The sequence below is a fragment of the Rattus norvegicus genome, chromosome X, assembly GCF_021556685.1.
Source record: "Rattus norvegicus strain SHRSP/BbbUtx chromosome X, alternate assembly SHRSP_T2T, whole genome shotgun sequence".
NCBI lineage: Eukaryota > Metazoa > Chordata > Mammalia > Rodentia > Muridae > Rattus > Rattus norvegicus.
Genome location: NC_141554.1, coordinates 139,112,276 through 139,130,085, shown reverse-complemented (window position 1 = coordinate 139,130,085; position 17,810 = coordinate 139,112,276). Strand labels below are relative to the sequence as shown.

Below are 17,810 nucleotides of genomic sequence, written 5' to 3'. Positions count from 1 at the left end.
TGAAGACAGCCACTGCTTGTGATCATTGAAAATGAATGTCCGTATGGATATGTCTCATAAGCAGAAAGGGAAACACCTGTAACAGCAATATATACTTATACTACAGAAAAGTGACAATGTCATTGTAACACTCCCCCCAGAAAACTTATTCTGCTTTCTAAGTTGACACTGATACACATAAAATGGGTCTAGGAAATATTTTTTAAAGATTTATTTATTTATGCATATAAGTACACTGTAGCTGTCTTCACACACACCAGAAGGAGACTTGGATTCCATTACGGATGGCTATGAGCCACCATGTGGTTGCTGGGCTTGAACTCTGAAAGAACAGTCAGTGCTCTTAACTGCTGAGCATCTTCTCAGTCCCCTAGGAAATATTCTTATCGAGCTCTTTTAGATTACACATAAGGAATGCATCCTGCAAGCTAAAGTTGACTGAGTGGTTGAGAGTTAATCTCCCTGGCATCTGGCCCTTCTTCATGGAGCACATTGACTTACTCCTGTAGTGTGGGGTCTTTGCACAAGATGCCTTCCTCCCCTCCCTCCCCTGATTCTCTCAAAATCTGTTTGTTGTCATCCACTTGCTGAGGCAGCTTGCTATGTAGATCACTTTGCATTCAGTGACCTTGCGACAATAACTAAAAGGAATAATACCTGTTGTAGAAATTACAGTTATGCCTTGTTTGGGGCCAATGCAATGAATTCTGAGAATATTATATAAAAATAATCATTTTAACTGAATTATTTCTAGTGTACTAGAGATACACATGATTTAAAAGGACATAATACTTAAAGCTTTCATGAACTGAATAATTGCTTGACAAGTTTCTTCAGACCAAATTTTCATTTATCACTTGCAACTAGCTATCTTTTACTACATTTGAACAATCCACCTAGAACTTAGTCTAGAAAATTCTATTTTATACAGTGAAACACTCACAGTAGATAATGCATGTTTTTGCACATATAAAAGAAAACACTAGCGCTAGTTTTTGCTCTGGACAGGAAAGCATATAGTATGAAGTCTTTCTTACATACTTATACACAACAAAGTGGACTCTGGGACCAAAGAGGTGTTTTGGTGGAAAAGCACTTGCCACACAAGTGTGAAGCCCTGAGTTCAAATCTCTGCAGCCCACATTAATCAGGGACTGGGACACATCTGTAATCTCAGTGCTACTACAGTGAGCTGAAAGGCACCGTTAGAAGCTTGCAAGCCAGCTAAATTGATGTACATAGTGACACATGACAAAGAAATCCTATGTCACATAAGACAGAAGGCAAGAACTGATACCCAAGGTTGTCCTCTGACCTTTGTACACACACATATGAATGTGCACATGCCTATGCCCACGCGCGCACGTGTGCACAAACACACACACACACTCACACACATGAATTCTTCCTTACTAAGGCCTTAAGTGTGGCAAATGTTCAATTTGTCAGAGCCCTAGACACAAGCCTGCAGTTTTTTGTTCCTTGATGAAGGTTCCGCAGCGCTGAGTGCATCGCCCGTTAGCGTCATAGCTATTGTTTGTAAACATTGGGCACTGGCTGTTAGTAACATGGAGATGCAGGCAAGGGAGTAAGATGGGCACAACCATGGCTTGATAGCCTTAATTCCTGAAATATGCTCTTTGGGTTCACACATTAGGGGCTAGCCATCTCTTCAGGGTCTTCGAGTGATACCTCCTGGTCAGAATGGCTTGGCCCCGTCTGTGTATCCTTATACAATAGGTGATTCCTCTTGCTCCACTGGCTGACCTTACAGCTCTGCCTACGTGACAGTTCTTTGTGTCCCCCGGAATCTGCTCATGCTTGCTGAGGTTCCCATTTCTCTAGCTCAGGATGTGGTTGTCTCCATGGCAGAAACCACCAGAAGACGATTGGCCAGGTCTCTAGAGCTGGCGGCAGACTACAGCCAGGGCAATTTCTAGCAGCTGCAGAACCTGCCAATGTGCTGGGTCAGCCGGGTTGTGGGCTGGGGTTAGATTGCGTCTGAAGGAAAACTTATGCATGATTTGCCACCCTTGAAAAGGCCTCTGACTGACTGGAAGCTCTTCCTTCCTTGAATTATCTTGGGTCTGGGAGAAAGAAAAGTTTTCTTCTGTGTTCCTGCTTCTTTTTCAAGATCTTTTCATCAAATCCTTGGCAGGTATCTTTTTACTCTTCAAATAAAGAAGGATTTGGCTCTGGGAAGGCTCCCATGCAGTGACAACTGTACAGCTTTAATGGTGTCGCACATTTTACAATGTAAGTACCAAACCTCTACTTCTCAGCCCATTCACCAGGGATGGAGCAGAGTGAAGGGGGCAAGCACCTCCAATTTGCCTTAAGAGGAAAGAGTGTTTACTTCAGATATAGTGAAGTTGTTTTTAATTGCATTCATTGAGAGCCGAATAATTTCTTGTCTTACTACCTCTCCGTTACTGTAAGGCAGACTCCTTTATTTCTCTTCCTCTGAATGTCCTTGTATTTAAAGTAGTGACAAGAATACCTTCTCCTGGAGGTGCTTCTGATTATTTGAAATGTAGAATCTTCTGTTTTTCTCCTACCTCAGTCTATCTACCTTGCAGTCACTGTCCTTTGTCTTGCTGTCCAGGAACTGACTTGAGTAATTATTGCCATGAATTTGACCAAGTAGTCCCCACTCCCTCTGCATGTTCTAGGATATACCTCAGTTCCATATTTCTTGCAGGATGGATCCAGAGGAAAAAAATCATGGGATGGAGAAGGTGGAAAGGGTCTAAAAAGATAAAAGGTACCAGGCATAAATTAGTGTTTCCCAAGGGTTGGCAGCCAAGTGGTTTGACTAGAAGGAACACTGAAGGTAGGCTAGAGGAGGGAACAGTGGGGGCCTGCCTGGAAGGGACTTAAACAGAACAGTCCATGCTGTTCCTACATCCTGGAGAGTAGGGTCTAGACAGCAGGAGATAACATCTCTTCTAAGGCCAGCTGGACGTCCTCATTTTGGAGAGGCCTCCCAAGAATACCCTGTTCCTTGATAATCCTGAAGAATCATAACTTCATTTTTTGTTTATTTCTTAAGTTCATTTTGACCTTTGTTCATTACTTTTCTACCCATCCATAAATGGTAGATTTTAGATTTCACTGAGAACAACACAATGAAGTACTTGGAGAGGGACCACATCCTCGGCAGTGTATCAAGTGACTACCAGCTGGCACAAGAGAGCTCCAGGCTCTCTGAAAGGCAGCAGATGGAAAAAGCTGTAAGAATCAAGGAAAGCTGATGGAGGAGGTGGCTATTTTACTGGAGCTTAAAGGGAATTGGATGTGATGGTAGGAAGAGAATGCAGAAAAATCATGGTACTACAAGAAACTCCATATACAGGGGATGAAGACTGACCACACATAGCTCAAGAATAGTGTCTATCTAGGAGACATGGTGGCAAATGAAGCATCATCTCGAAAGGTCTTGAGTGACCATGGCCATGTGCCCAATGTCATACTTGGCACTGAGACGTGGGACATGGAGTAGGGCAGGTAAGAGGAACATCCTTCTTCATTGGTTACCTCTTCAGACAGCAGTAGAGAGGGTGGGACTCCAGGCGACCTCTTTGAATCAATTTTATTCTTAACAGATCTGCCTTATGGAGTTGGGCATGGCCTAGTGGCCATTTCAAGTATAGCATAAAATACTTCTGCTTTTCCAGAGGATATATGGTCAACAGAAGCTTATTTTATGGAGAAAAAGCTGCAGTTCTAGTGAGTTAGCATTTCATAATCGATTCCAGTCAAGACTCAAAGTCATGTGAAGAATCACAGTGCTCGCTTACCTATCCATTCATTCACCTGTTCATTCGTTGCCGAGTGCCTGCTAGAGGCTAGACATTCAGAAACCTGAGCATTCTGGCCCTGCCATTTAATTACATACACCTCTTTTAAGGACCTCTAGCTAGATACTACCTACCAAATGCGATTTTCTTCTTAGAAACTCAGAGTATTATCTTTCTTTGTCATTCATTAAACAACAAAAAATACCAACTAAGCACCACCGCGTTAAAGTCTGTTGTAAGCAGTGAGAGCCTACCAATGAGCCATAACTCTTGTCTTCACAGAGCTAGCATTTTGACAGTGTAAGAGAGTCAGAGAATGAACAAAATAATGATGATGTTAGGAGGTAATAAGAGCAGGAGAGAAGAATAGCGCATAGAAGGGAGATGGAGGGTTCTAGGTGTGGGTACTGAGTATTTCAATAATATAAGGATAGCAAGCAAGCTGGAAAGGTGACGGTTGATGGAAGGTTTGAAGGAGGCAGGAAAGTAAAGCAAGGAGCAAGGAGAGGTCCACACACCTGGAATAGTCAGTAAAAAATGTCAGAGGGGAGAAAGAATATGCCTGAAGCATTTGAGAAACATCAGGAAGCCTTGTGGCTGGCCCGAGCCTTCGTGAGAAAGGTAAGAGGAGTTAAAAGCACATTCAAGACTAGAACATGTTGTAAAATTTAACTATTTAAATGCATAAACCAGTAATATTTTAGTTAATTAATGTCCATCCAACTATGACTTCAGTCCAGTTTTAGATCATTTCTATAATGTCAATAGAAACTTCTCAGGGCTGGGGGTGTAGCTTGGCTGGTAGCTTGCTGGTCTACTTGCCAGAAGCCCTGGGTGTGATCCTTAGCACTGCATAAAATTGAGCATGATGGTGTATTCCTGTGGTCCTAGCACAGGGCAGGCAGAGGCAAGGGGATCAGCAATTAAACCTATCTTCAGCCAGATAATGACTTCTAGGCTGTCTTGGGCCATATAAGATCCTGTCTCAAAAACAAAGCTGAGGGTGGTGGGCATTTCCCCCAAGTCCCATCTTGGAGGTAAAGATAGGCAGATCTCTGTGAGTTCAATTTTCTTTTTTTTAATTTTATTTTTTGGATATTTTACATATTTACATTTTATATGTTATCCCCTTCCCCCTCCCATATCCCCTCCCCCTGCTTCTATGACTTCATGCCAGCCTTCTCTATACAGCAAGTTTTAGGCCTGCATCAAAAGAGAAATTGCTGTAAAAATTTACCTATTTAAAAATGCATAAAGGGGGGCTGGGGATTTAGCTCAGTGGTAGAGCGCTTACCTAGGAAGCGCAAGGCCCTGGGTTCGGTCCCCAGCTCCGAAAAAAAAAAAAAACAAAACAAAAAAAAAACAAAAAAAAAAACAAAAAAATGCATAAAGGGAGAGGGAAGGAGAGGGATGGAGGGAAGAAAGGAGGGAAAGAGGGAGAGAAGGAGAGAGAGAGAGAGAGAGAGAGAGAGAGAGAGAGAGAGAGAGACGATAGACAGAAAGATGCTTTGCTATGTTCTGTTCTTCTCAAGTTCAGAAAATTACTGATTAAATTTTTGTTCTATAGTTTCGTTTGGTTGTTTTGACATTTCATAGAAGTGGAATGATTATCAGTGTGATCTTTTGCATCTAGCTTTTCCATTTAATACAGTGTTTTTTTTTTAAATCTATACAGATCTCAGTTTATTCATTTCTATCAGTGAATAACATTCCATTTATTATACTTTTCATCTAGTCACTTTTTCATGGCTAGTTAGTCAAGTTTCTAGTTTAGATATTAAGAATAATAATGTACATGTTAGCATACATGTTTTGTTTTTGTGTGGATATATGCTTTTTTACTCTTGTGTAGGTTCTTAGAAAGGTGTTGCCCAGTTGTGTGATACAGCTTTATAATTATAATTATCAATGATAATTAACTTAACAAATTAATTTATTTCACTGTGTTATTTCCAAGAATGCATATATCATCCTTTGACCAAAAATATATGAAACTTCTAGCTTTCCCCACCTTCCCTAACAGTTGGTATTATCTTATGGCTACCCTAGTAAGTATAAAGAGATATCTCATTACTTATATAACTATCATTTTTCATTATTATTATCATCATTATTATTAATTTTATACATGTATTCAATGAAATACAGTATACCCTATTGATTTCCAACTCCAATTTCTTCTGTATCTTCCAAAATATCCCCCTCCCAACTTTATGTCTTCTCTTCTTGTTTTAATTTGTTTTTTGTAACCCAGTTTTTGATAAATCCAGCTAGTACTGCCCCCATGCACATGAATATGGGGCCACTCACTGGAACATGGGAAACCAGTGGCCACACCCCAAAGAAGAATGAGTCTCACTTCTCCAGAAGCTCCTCTCATAAAGCCTGAGGCCCAGAGACCACCTACCCTGGCTTGTTTGACCTTTTGCAGGCAATCATAGGTGCTGTGAGTTCATTGTGTGCTAGCTTTGTTGTGTCCGAAAGATAGCATCCCATCCTCCAGCTTTTATTCTCTCTGCCTCCTCGCTTCCTATTCTTCTATGTTCCATGAACTGTGGTGGTGGTGGTGGTGGTGGTGGTGGTGGTGGTGGTGGTGGTGGTTAGAATATTCCACTTCAGGCTGAGAGCACCCAATCTCCTATTTACACAGTGCTTTGACAAATTGCTAATCACTTCATTAGCAGCTGCCCAATGCAAAAGGAGGTTTCTCTGACCAAAGCTGAGGTCAGGTGGTTGGGTATAAATATTCCTTTTTAAAGATTTATTTATTTTACATATGTAAGTACACTGTCACTCTCTTCAGACACACCAGAAGATGGCATTGGATCCCATTATAGATGGTTGTGAGCCACCATATAGATGGTGAGAATTGAACTCAGAACCCCTGGAAGAGCAGACAGTGTTCTTAACCGCTGAGATCTTCCAATCTCTAAATAAAAATTTAAACTAGCATTGTTCTCACAACCAAGCGATGATTTTTTTTTTTTGGTCAACGCCCTTAAATTCAATCCTACCATTGGATTTTAAAATAGTTTTTCTAAAAAAAAAAAAAACACAACAAAAAAAACAAAACAAAATGAAACAAATTCTGATAGCCACAAAACAGTCTTCTCTATTTTTTCTAGATCTTTTTGATGTTTATCTTTTAGCTTTAGGTCTCTGATCCATTTTGAGCTCATTTTTCATATGCTTGTATGGTGTGCAGCGTGATGTCATAGGTAAACTGCCAGCTTTTTGTAAAAGACAGAAAGATTTGTCTGTTAGGGATTCTGGTAGAATTGCTGCCTATTTCCTATGTACAGAATCCCAGTGTACAGACTGATACCTTGACTATAACTGGCTTACAACGTAGTATTTTTTTTCTCCTTGATTTCCATTTGTCCTAGAACACTTCATTGAAAAGATTTTTAGTTTTCCACTGCACTATCTTGGCACCTCTGTTAAAAGACAGTTCTGAGAGTTGGTTCTTGACCCTTCATACCACACTATTCTCTATGGATTTCTTGAAATGTTGTAAATATCAGATCTTTGTGTCTCCAAGGAAACAGTTTTATCTTTTACTGTACACTACAAAACTTTTACCTATCTTTTTCTTGTCTGATTGAGGTTATCACACCCTCAAGTAAAATGCTGAGCAGTGTGGAAAAGCCGACATCTTTATCTTATTCCCGAGTTTCAGGAAAAGTCTTGATTCTCTCACCATGTGATATAATTCCATGTCAGTCACAGGCTTCTCGTAGATAATGTATATCAGGGTGAATATGGTTCCTTCAATTCCTTATTTATACAGTGTTTTAGCACTGTACATATATTTTTCCTAATATGAGAGCACCCCAGGATTCCACAGAGTGTGTTACTCTTAAAGACTATATATATATATATATATATATATATATATATGTATATTCATATATATGCATATATGAATATATATGCATGAAATAACAACTGATGAAAAAGGAGTCCATGAATTTGGAGAAAAGTGGGAAATGTATTTGAGAGATGAAGTAGAAGGGAAAATGTTCTAATTATGTTATGATCTAAAACAAAAGAATGTATATGGGTAACAAGTATGGCTATACCTCTTCCTACCCACTTCGCCCTAGATTAAACATCACAAGGCAGAACGAAGTTCTAAACTTTGACTTTAAGAGAAATAATCAGAAGGAAATGCGTGTGAAGTTTAGACAGACAGAAGAACAATTAATTATGAAGAAAACAAAAGTCAAAGAAGTCTAGGGCCATTTACAGAAGTGGGAGACAGGTCTAAGTACGCAGCAGCTGCATGGGTTTATCCTTCAATGGTTGTCTCCACCAATAAATTGGAGACATCTAAAACAAGTAAGTCACGTTCATAGATAAACTGCCAGCTATTTGCAAAGGATTATTTGTCTATTGTGGATTCAAACTCTTGGGGATTTACAAAATTCCCAGACTACGGAGTGGTGACTTGGCTGTAGCTGGCTTGAACCATCGTTGAGGTTTTATGCTCGGCTTCTGATAATGGACCATCACAGTAGAAATAGCTTTGGGGCTATAATGGTTTTTACTAGGTTTCTCATAGGAAAATGCCAGAAACCGGGTGGTTTAAATGAGAAAAACAAAACAACAATAAAAAACAAATTTTCACCATTTTGAAATCTCAGATGAAGGAGTTGGCAGGTTTGCTTAATTCCAAAGTTTCCTTCTTCAGTTTGATAGAGGCAGTCTTCTTACTGTATCTGCACATCACCATGTCTACTCATACCTAGAGTTCCAAGATGCCTGGGTATCCCGTTTTTAACAAATACCAGTTAGACTGAGCTATAGCCCCCTGCTTATGTTCTCAGTATCAACATAAGTCCTCAATAAAGTTACATAGGTGGCACCAGGGGATAGAATTTCAACTTACAAATTTGGGAAAGACAAAATCCAGTCTGTAATAGGGGCTAACTGGAAGTAGGCAAAAGTACAAACAGAGTTTAGAAGATGGCAAACCTAACAAAATATTCAAGTGTGATTTGGGGGCTTTTAAGGTCTATTCTGCGTGTGTAATCCACGATACAGGCTGAGACTTCCCAGAAACTCACGGCTATGGTTTGAGGACACGTCTGTTAGCATTGCAGTAGGCAAACACAAGTGGACACACAGCACGAGGTGGGGATTGGGACATAGGGATACACCAGATGTGGAGAAATGGCTGTTTGAGGGAAGTTTCTTGAATTGTACCTTGTTTAATTCTTCAATGGAACTGTGAAAGAACGTCACTTTTCTATTGTACAGCAGAATTAGGAGACTTCCATGAAGAAATGGTTAGGAAGCATCTGGTGCAAACCCAGTACTTGCCAAGCCAAGCCTGTTTAGAGAGCAAGATCATGCAATTTCACCAGCAGCACATGTAAGTACTATCTCTGGGCCGCCTGCTTCCCAATGGAGGACACTAAAGTTAGGGCCGATGACTTAAAAGCAAGCCTTTAAGTCTCAGAAGCTCCTTGTGGGGCCTCTCATATATTTGGCTCATTAATCCTTTCCCACTGCAGAGGCCGGAGCCCAGCGGAATCAGACATTCTGCTACTGGACATAGCAAGGAAGCTGGATATGTATGGCATCAGACCGCAGCCCGCCAGTGACGGTGAAGGGATGCAGATTCACCTGGCTGTTGCTCACATGGGAGTACTGGTGTTAAGGGTAACAATGCTTTCCTTGCCTGCCCTTCCATGTGCTGGGGGTGGTTAGTGTGACTTCAGCTTGAATACAGGTTCCCCAGATAAGGCGTTGCCTTATCACCAACCAGAAGGGAAGTTAGTGGTAGTTGCAAACTCTGTGCATAAACCCTCTTCCCACAACGTGCTTGCCTCTGTGTGCAGTCAGTAATGTTCTGCCTGGATTTTGAGGCCATGACACTTTGAGTCAGGCCAGCAGGGTGAAGTGATAAAGAAGCTCTTAGAGACTGTAGATTTGGATATCCAAAAACCACAGGTTCTAGTACTTTGCAGATTGCTAAAAGTCACCTACAGTGATGCAAACTATGATCTGCCCTCACTCATTATCTTTACATTAGAAGTGACTAGTGCCAGCTGGTGGGGAATTAATGCTGAATCCTGCCAGCAACCCTGCCAGCAACTGTTGCTGGTTACCAGATCAGTGTTTTCCCGGGAGTTTGTATTTCAAGGTAGAAATCAACTTGAGGTCCCACTGTCTTCTATCACCATTCTTCCCCCAGTTCCTCTAAGCAATTCTGATTTTCCTGGTCTGCTTAAATAAATACCGTTTAGAGGAACTAGAAACTGAGTGGGCTGTCATCAGAATATCATAGGTGTGTGCTATCATCGGTGAAGTTTGGTGATGGAGAAGGCATTTGGAGCACGGGGAGAAGCAACCACAGGAATGAAGGTATAGATTGAGACCAAAGTTTGGACTAATGAGAAGTAGAAGAGATAGCTACATGTTGAACAGCGAAACCCAAGCCAGATTCGATGATATGTCTAGAGGGGAGCTAATAAAGGTGTTTGGGTAAATGAGGCAGCAGAATAAATGGACATTTCCTTTTCAGCACTTACATGTGAAAACAGACAGGGGTGAGATTTGAGAAGTCAATGTAACAATCCATTCTATTACAGTCTCACTAGATTGGCTTAAAAGTCTCCACGAAGCTCCTTCTTGCTTATATTCTGGAGGAACTGCACTGCTTGAGGGCAGCCTCTGCTTACTTTCCTAGGATCTCTCTGGGTAAGGGAGAGCCTTGGATGATCTTTGTGAAGAGTATTTCCCATCATACCTCTACTATGGCACAACCTGCTGACATATTCTGAAACTGACTATGTTCCTTATAGGGAAACACAAAGATTAATACTTTCAACTGGGCTAAGATTCGCAAGCTGAGTTTTAAGAGAAAGCATTTTCTCATCAAACTTCATGCTAATATTTTGGTGAGTACATTTCTAATAAGTGGTATTTCTGTTCAATCAGAATTTTGTAATTGCTCTGGAATTGGTTTGAATACAAGTGTTGAAAGGTGCCTGGCCCCCAGGGTTGATGGGACCCCTCTTTGTCCTCCATATAAACTGAGGAGATGTTAAATGATATTTAACTAAAGGCAAAACACTATGGCATCTGATTTGCACTTCAGAATAAATGATACTATAGGAAAATGAGGTAGCTAGGCTGAAAGGCAAGTCTCAGTGGATATCATTTTGTGAGGAATCTAATGAGTCAAATGGGGTCACCAGATCTAGGATTAGGGAAATGATTATTTGATGGTCTCTTCTTTATTTTAAAAAGTATCGCCACTCACTTCCCTTAAGTGGAAACTACTGGCCATCACCTTGTGTGTAGGCTGAGCAGAATACAATAAGTGAGTGTTCATATAAATAAGATAAGGGATTCTTTGGTGACTTTCCACTGCACATGGTTAGAAAAAATGTGTTAGAAAAGATGTTTTAATGACTAACCATGAAGGGGAAAAATACAGTTGCATTAATAATTGAACGTATAGAAGATCCAATTTGGATTCCATTGCCTGGATCTTAGTAGTATGCAAACATGTTCATTTGAATCATTCATGGGACCAGATCTAGTGTAAGCCTTGTGGAGAGCCTCAGGGGCTATATGTAGGAACCTGGAAATGGGTGAGAGAAGGAGCAGTCAGCTCAGAGTCCTGGTAGGGCTGTTGAAAAGTAGGCTAGGAACATGCCACAGAGCCTTGGGCCAACGAGGGCACGGGGTGACTCAGGGTGGGGAAAGCTTGTACTTTAGAACTGGAAATCCAAATTCCCTTAGGACACATTAAAATGGGGACTATGCCAAGAAGGAAAAACAACGCACTGTAGAATAAGAGCATATAGAGGAGGGTGTTTCTACCTGGGACACTGAAAAGACTTGTGTGCGTGCAATCATCCTTTCAGAGGAAAAAGAAATCTCTCCCTTTCCTTTCCTGTTCATTATTTATAATTTCTTCCCCTGCTGGAAAAAAGCCCTTTGATGGCCATTTTAGCCTAACTTACAACTTCATAAAAAGCTTCTGGAAGCAAAGAGGCAAGGCAGAAAAACATGTAAGATGAAGGGAGGCTTGCATGTGATTGGAGGCTGTGTTGAGCTTCTAAAGGTTGCCGATCATTTAGTTTCAGTGACCGTGGAGCCCATGGGGAGCTAAATGGAAAATCAGGTGCTGCATGGGGTTACTGGACTGACTGTTTAGAAGGCATTGAGATCAGAAGGTCTTTGGTATTCTTGCAGGATGTTATGCTTGATAGAAAATCATTTTTACAGGTGCTGTGCAAAGACACTTTGGAGTTCACCATGGCCAGCCGAGATGCATGCAAGGCTTTCTGGAAGACTTGTGTGGAGTACCATGCTTTCTTCAGGCTTTCTGAAGAGCCCAAATCAAAGCCCAAAACACTACTCTGCAGTAAGGGTTCCAGTTTCCGATACAGGTAATTATACATCACATGTAGGAAGACCATGCACACTGCTTCTTGTCAATAACATGGGAATCAGTGGGAGGAGTCTGAATTCTAGGAGCAATAAAGAATCCATTTAATTCAGTTGAAAGATTATAAATATTCCTTCTTGTTCACTTTTGGTATATTGCATTAAGTTGGTATTTACTAACCGAAGGGGTTGTTGGATCAGAATCACAGCGAGAATATAGGGTAGCAAAGAGAGTTTGAAAAAAAAATGTATTCGAGAAATTTCCTGGCTTCCTTAAAGGCAGTTCATATGCAGGTGATGGAAGGAAAGCTCAAGAGCCCAAATTAATGACATTTAGGGAAAAGATAGAGTGATAAAACACTGGAGGGGAAGGAGGGATTAAAAAGATGGAGCAATCCTGCTCTAGACGCTTCTCAATAGTGCTCACATGGTAGAGGAATTGAAGTGAGGTAGAATTTAAATCTTGTTCCTATTTGAACTAACCTCAAAATCCATGAAAGAAGCTTACAAAACTCTAGTGAATACAAAAATAATTCTAATCAAATGGTTCCACTTAAGGGACTTTTCAGACTGTGGAAACTTGCCCAAGCAAGAATAGATATTTGAAAAAAAAATCACACACACGTATTTTTGGTGGAATGTTTCCAACATGTACTCTACAAATCCCTATCTTCTCTAATAGATGATACTGAGCATACTTTGCTCTTTCCTACTGACCTGAATTCTTGTAAACACCCCCATTATCCTTTGCAGGCAGCTGCAGTGAAGCAATGGACTGAGAGTACAGGAGGCATGTCAGCCCTTGAACTTTTTAAGTGGCCCAGACTTTGGGAATTTTATTATTATTGCAATTTCTTTTCTGCCTTTTGTGTTTCTCCCAATGGTGAGCTCAATTCCTTTACAGGTATAAACCTCACTGCAGCCATCTTTCCCTACTGTTTAGTTAGCTGCTTTGCATCTACCTTGGGTTGGGAATCCAAATAAGCAGCCTCATTAGAATGAGCATATAAATAAGAGTCTGTGGTGTTTTAGGTTTTTTTTTTAAGCCTAGGATTTGAATAGTGGAAGTTTTCTACTCTTGGTGTCCACATAAGTAGGTTTAGATAGCATCAATATGATAGGGTGCCACAATGAATGACACTCATCCAGAAACTTGAGGCTTTCAACCAAGGTGAGGCTTTGAGGTCTTAGGAGCATATAGGCCTATGATGGAATTAATGATTTTTGTCTCTTCTTTATGATAGTGGAAGAACTCAAAGACAACTTTTGGAATATGGGAAAAAGGGGAGATTAAAGAGCCTGCCATTTGAAAGGTGAATACTTTTCCTCCTTCCTTCTCATGCCGATTGGAAGTTGAATTTAGAGATTTCTATGAATTCTCTAATTTGCATAATGAGCATTTCAACCACTTCTCTGTTCTGGGGATTACAGGAAACAATACCCATCTCAATATCATGAACGGCAGTGCAGATCATCACCAGACATTCTCTCTGATGTGTCAAAACAAGTAAGGTTTCTGAAAAGCCCTACTTCTTTAGATAAGTATAAGTCTTCTAGTCTTCAAATGCTTCCAAATCTTTATTTTGCCAGAACCTTCCAGTGTGTCTCAAGGTCACTCCATGTGAGGTTAGCCTCTTGGAGAGGGCTTTTGGCACAGTCATTCCCGTTAATGGACTATTTAGTAAACTGCAACTAATGTGTACTATGTACCATGGAAACCCCTGGTGTACCTCCAAATTGCAATCTGTACTGGTAACACTGCGAAAGAAAATCAGATACCAATACATCTCTTTGGCTTCTTTAGTAGAGGCTTAAAAACGGCTGTGTGGCGTAGTTGCTTAGCTGTGTAGCGTGATGTCAGGATACTCTATTGTGCCCAGCACTGTAAGATATGGATACATTTGAGACTTTGATCAGAAAACTTGTTGATCACTTTTCTTTGGCACTCTCTACAAAAGTGTAGGTGTAGGTGTCATAAATTCTTATGCCTTCACTCAAATCAGATGATTTTTATCCAAAAGGTATCAGAGATAAAACAGCAAAAGGGACCATCTAGATTATGAACCTCTGGGGCCATTAACAGCTTTCCTTTCTACCTTTTTAATGGGGAATATGGAGGAATCAGAGTAGGAATCTTAGACTGTGGTGCTCAAGGTCCATACAGGCAGTCTGAGGAAGACAGGGGCAGGGTTACTACTTCATTGATAGAGCTACCGAACTGAACTGCCTGAAATACAATGGTACATGAAGGACACATAAAATATGGAGTGTAGAAATGGGATGTCATTGAGAATGACGAATGCTGCAAGTACTTTCTAACATACGGTTTGGGATAGGGTATAAGTCACATTACCCTTTCAATACACCTATTTCTCAGCTGTGGAATAGATCTAAATCACTTTCTGGAATCAGCCTTTCATCATAGGAGATTAACTTTCAGACCCTCCCCAAGTCCAGCTAAATAGCATTTTTTCATCTGACATCAATGTGTCTTCTTTTTCAAGGTGGAAGATCTGAGACTTACGTATGGCAGCAGTTACTACCGAAATGTGAATGGGGTGCACGCATCTGAGCCTATGCTAGACGGTAGGAGGAGGAACTCTGCAGTTGAAGTGACATTTGCAGCTGAGCTGGAGCATTCCAAACCAGAGGCAGAGGCCGCATCGCTCCATCCGTCCCAAAGCAGTTCCTCTTTCACCTTTATTTATGCAGATCCTGTCTTTAATACTGACCCTGAGCCCATAGATTTCTTTGAGGAGCGGAGTCCTCTTAGCTCCTTCCAAACAAACTCCAAGTTTGTGGATGGTCACACAAGCAAAGTGAGCCCAGCGAGGCAGCTAACATACACTGATGTGCCCTATATTCCTTGTACTAGTCAGAAGGTTGATATCATGCCTCCCCAAGTCTTTTTTTATGTGGATAAGCCACCCCAGGTACCCAGGCGGTCTCTGATGATGGCAGAGGAAAGTATGAGACCAGACAGCTATGTAGATCCCAGTGCAATAAAGCCAGCCAAAAGGAGCCCAAGGAATATGAGGATAAAAAGCTTACAGCAAGACCTTCAAGAACTCCAAGAAGCTATGGCTAGAACTAGTGGTAGAAGCAATATCAATGTAGAGCCAGAGGAGGAAGATCCACATTTAGATGATGCATTTGCATATAACCTTCAAGAGCAAACTCCTAAACGATCTCAAAGCCAATCAGACATGAAAACTATCCGTTTTCCTTTTGGATCAGAATTTAGACCTTTAGGGCCATGTCCTGCTCTGACTCGTAAAACCGATCTGTTTACATGTACGTTTGCAGAGCAGGAGTTCCCAACAGTTCTAATGGATCAGAGCTCAGCTGAAAGGTATGTAGCTAGTGAGTCCAGTGATTCAGAATCAGAAATTCTTAAAACAGACTACTATTCTTTGTATGGCAAAGGAACAAAGTCACCCAGGGCCCGCATCCGCTTGTCTTCTGGTAGTCTACAGCTAGAGGAAGAGGATGAAGCTATTTCTTTTGGCACACCAGGTGCTGAAGATAGGACTTTGCTAAAGCCATGCAATTATTTCTTAGCTTAAAAGAGTGACTCTGAGTGGTCCTGGTCCAGTTCTATGTTACCACCTTAGCTAAGACATAAGAAGTCATTTTGATTCGTCTTCTCCTTAGTCATCTTAATTGATGGAAAGATGGTGTGGAAGATTGTGGTAAGATGCTGTCTCTTTCCAGGAGCTTCTTTCTTTCATTTCCTCCAAAAAGACACTGGAACATGCCTTCTTCTCCCCAGCACTATGGTAGTGCAAGGGCAGTATATGTCATACCATTATACATTTTCTTGAGCACACATTATCCATGAAGATCCATTCTTCAATGGTGAAGAATGATGGTGGGGATTGCAGCATGGAACTGGCTTCTAAAACCACCTTGTGATTTAGTATGGTGACTATGTTGGTTATTTTTGTGATTAGGTAACATTAAACAATGGTTTCTCTCTCCATGACTTGTTTGGGACCCAGTGAACATTCTTGTTATATACTAAGATTGTCAATTTTTTTTAAACATATGCATAGGTGAGTGACATAGATCCTCTCAGCAAATTCATGGATTAGGCCCGTTTTTCAAGCGAAATGTGTGCCTGATGAGGATATTACGGTGTTTGATGTCTAATTTCTCTTAATTACTTATTATATAAGGTATGATCAATGTTAACAGGCAAGCTTGTTTATTAATTTCTCCTACCAGAATTTATTTTTGCCATAACTTTGTTGCATGCATGCAGTAAGGATATAAGGTGTAATTTTAATAAAGAGTAGTGGAAAATCCACTGAAACAGAAGTAATAAGTATGGCCTTGTTTTTACTTTAACAAAATTCAGAGGTAGTTGGTCCTGGCCTATATCTAACAAGACAGAACATGGAAAAAGGACAGAGTCAAGGGGAAAAGAAGGTGTGGCCAGGGATGAAGAAGTAGAAATAGGCATGGTATGAAATGGTATGAAAATCAGCAGCATGGACATCAGGCTCAGACAGAGAACCAAAATTCTGTTGTGTAGGGTTATTGTTTTCGATTTTTACAAGGAGCTAAGGCTGGGCTCCAACTCGTGATCCTCTTGCCTTAGCCTTCTATGTGCTGGGGATCCTGGTGATGAACCACAGTGTTAAACTCAATTTGAGTCCTTTAAGAAATGTTATGTCCATGAATATTTAACTGAATGCACATACAGACACCATGTGCATGCCTGCTGCCCGTAGAAGCCAGAAGATGGGGTGGGATCCCCTGGAATGGGAGATAACAGAAAGTTGTGGACTGCCATGTTGACATTGGGAACCCAACCTACGTCTTCGGCTGATAGGGCTAGTGATCTGAAGAACTGAGCAATCTCTTAGCACTCAAAATTCCACTCTTGACCCATGAAATATTTGTCTATCAGTCCTCCTGGAATTGAAGAACCTATTTTCAAGACCATGTTAAGTGTAAATGTCAAAGAAGTGAAGTGATTACATAAACAAGCAATTTTATGTGTGATTTGATAAGAAAAAGTAGATTATACAATTCTTTTGTCTCTACATCAGTAAACAAATGTTTATTCCACATCTTTTTTCTGTTCCTGGACACCAATTCATTAAGACACAAGTATAGAGTAGTTATTTCAAGCTAGGACTATACTGAAGCTTGACTACTTACACATAATTTCTATAGGTTCTTACTTTCTGTTTTAAAAAGTTACCTATAATCTTTTCCCCAGGAGAAACTCAAAATCTTGTGTGTTATATGCTACTTCTCATCTCATTTTCATTTGAAAACTTTTGCTAAATGTATATTTTCCATAAGAACTATGAAGTTCAAATATGTACATGAACTTTTATTAAAATAGTAATTAGGGGTATCATTAAATTAACTGTCTGAAGAGAGTTTTAAAAGTACTATTAATAGTTTTGTTAGGGTATGAGGAAGAAATCAGGATACATGTCTTCAGCTATAAATAGAGCCAGTTCTATGTAACTTTTAGTTTCAATGGAAGCCTGGGTAATGTTCTGATAATCCAAAAAGAACTATTTTAGGCTAATTAGAATAATATATCAGACCCACCCTCAAGAAAACAAACATCGAGGATCA

General features: G+C 40.4%; 1 protein-coding gene across 1 annotated transcript in view; it reads left to right on the top strand.

Annotated features, from left to right (window-relative positions):
- Frmd7 (FERM domain containing 7) overlaps nt 1–16,533 on the top strand; it is a 46,683-nt gene extending 30,150 nt beyond the window's left edge. The window contains exons 5-12 of the mRNA NM_001433350.1: nt 2,159–2,256; nt 9,063–9,177; nt 9,320–9,467; nt 10,613–10,708; nt 12,048–12,211; nt 13,454–13,522; nt 13,641–13,716; nt 14,714–16,533. Of these exons, the coding sequence (NP_001420279.1) occupies nt 2,159–2,256; nt 9,063–9,177; nt 9,320–9,467; nt 10,613–10,708; nt 12,048–12,211; nt 13,454–13,522; nt 13,641–13,716; nt 14,714–15,775 (1,828 nt within the window). The 3' untranslated portion in view covers nt 15,776–16,533. The remainder of the gene's footprint in view (nt 1–2,158; nt 2,257–9,062; nt 9,178–9,319; nt 9,468–10,612; nt 10,709–12,047; nt 12,212–13,453; nt 13,523–13,640; nt 13,717–14,713) is intronic.
- The last annotated feature ends 1,277 nt before the right edge of the window (nt 16,534–17,810 follow it).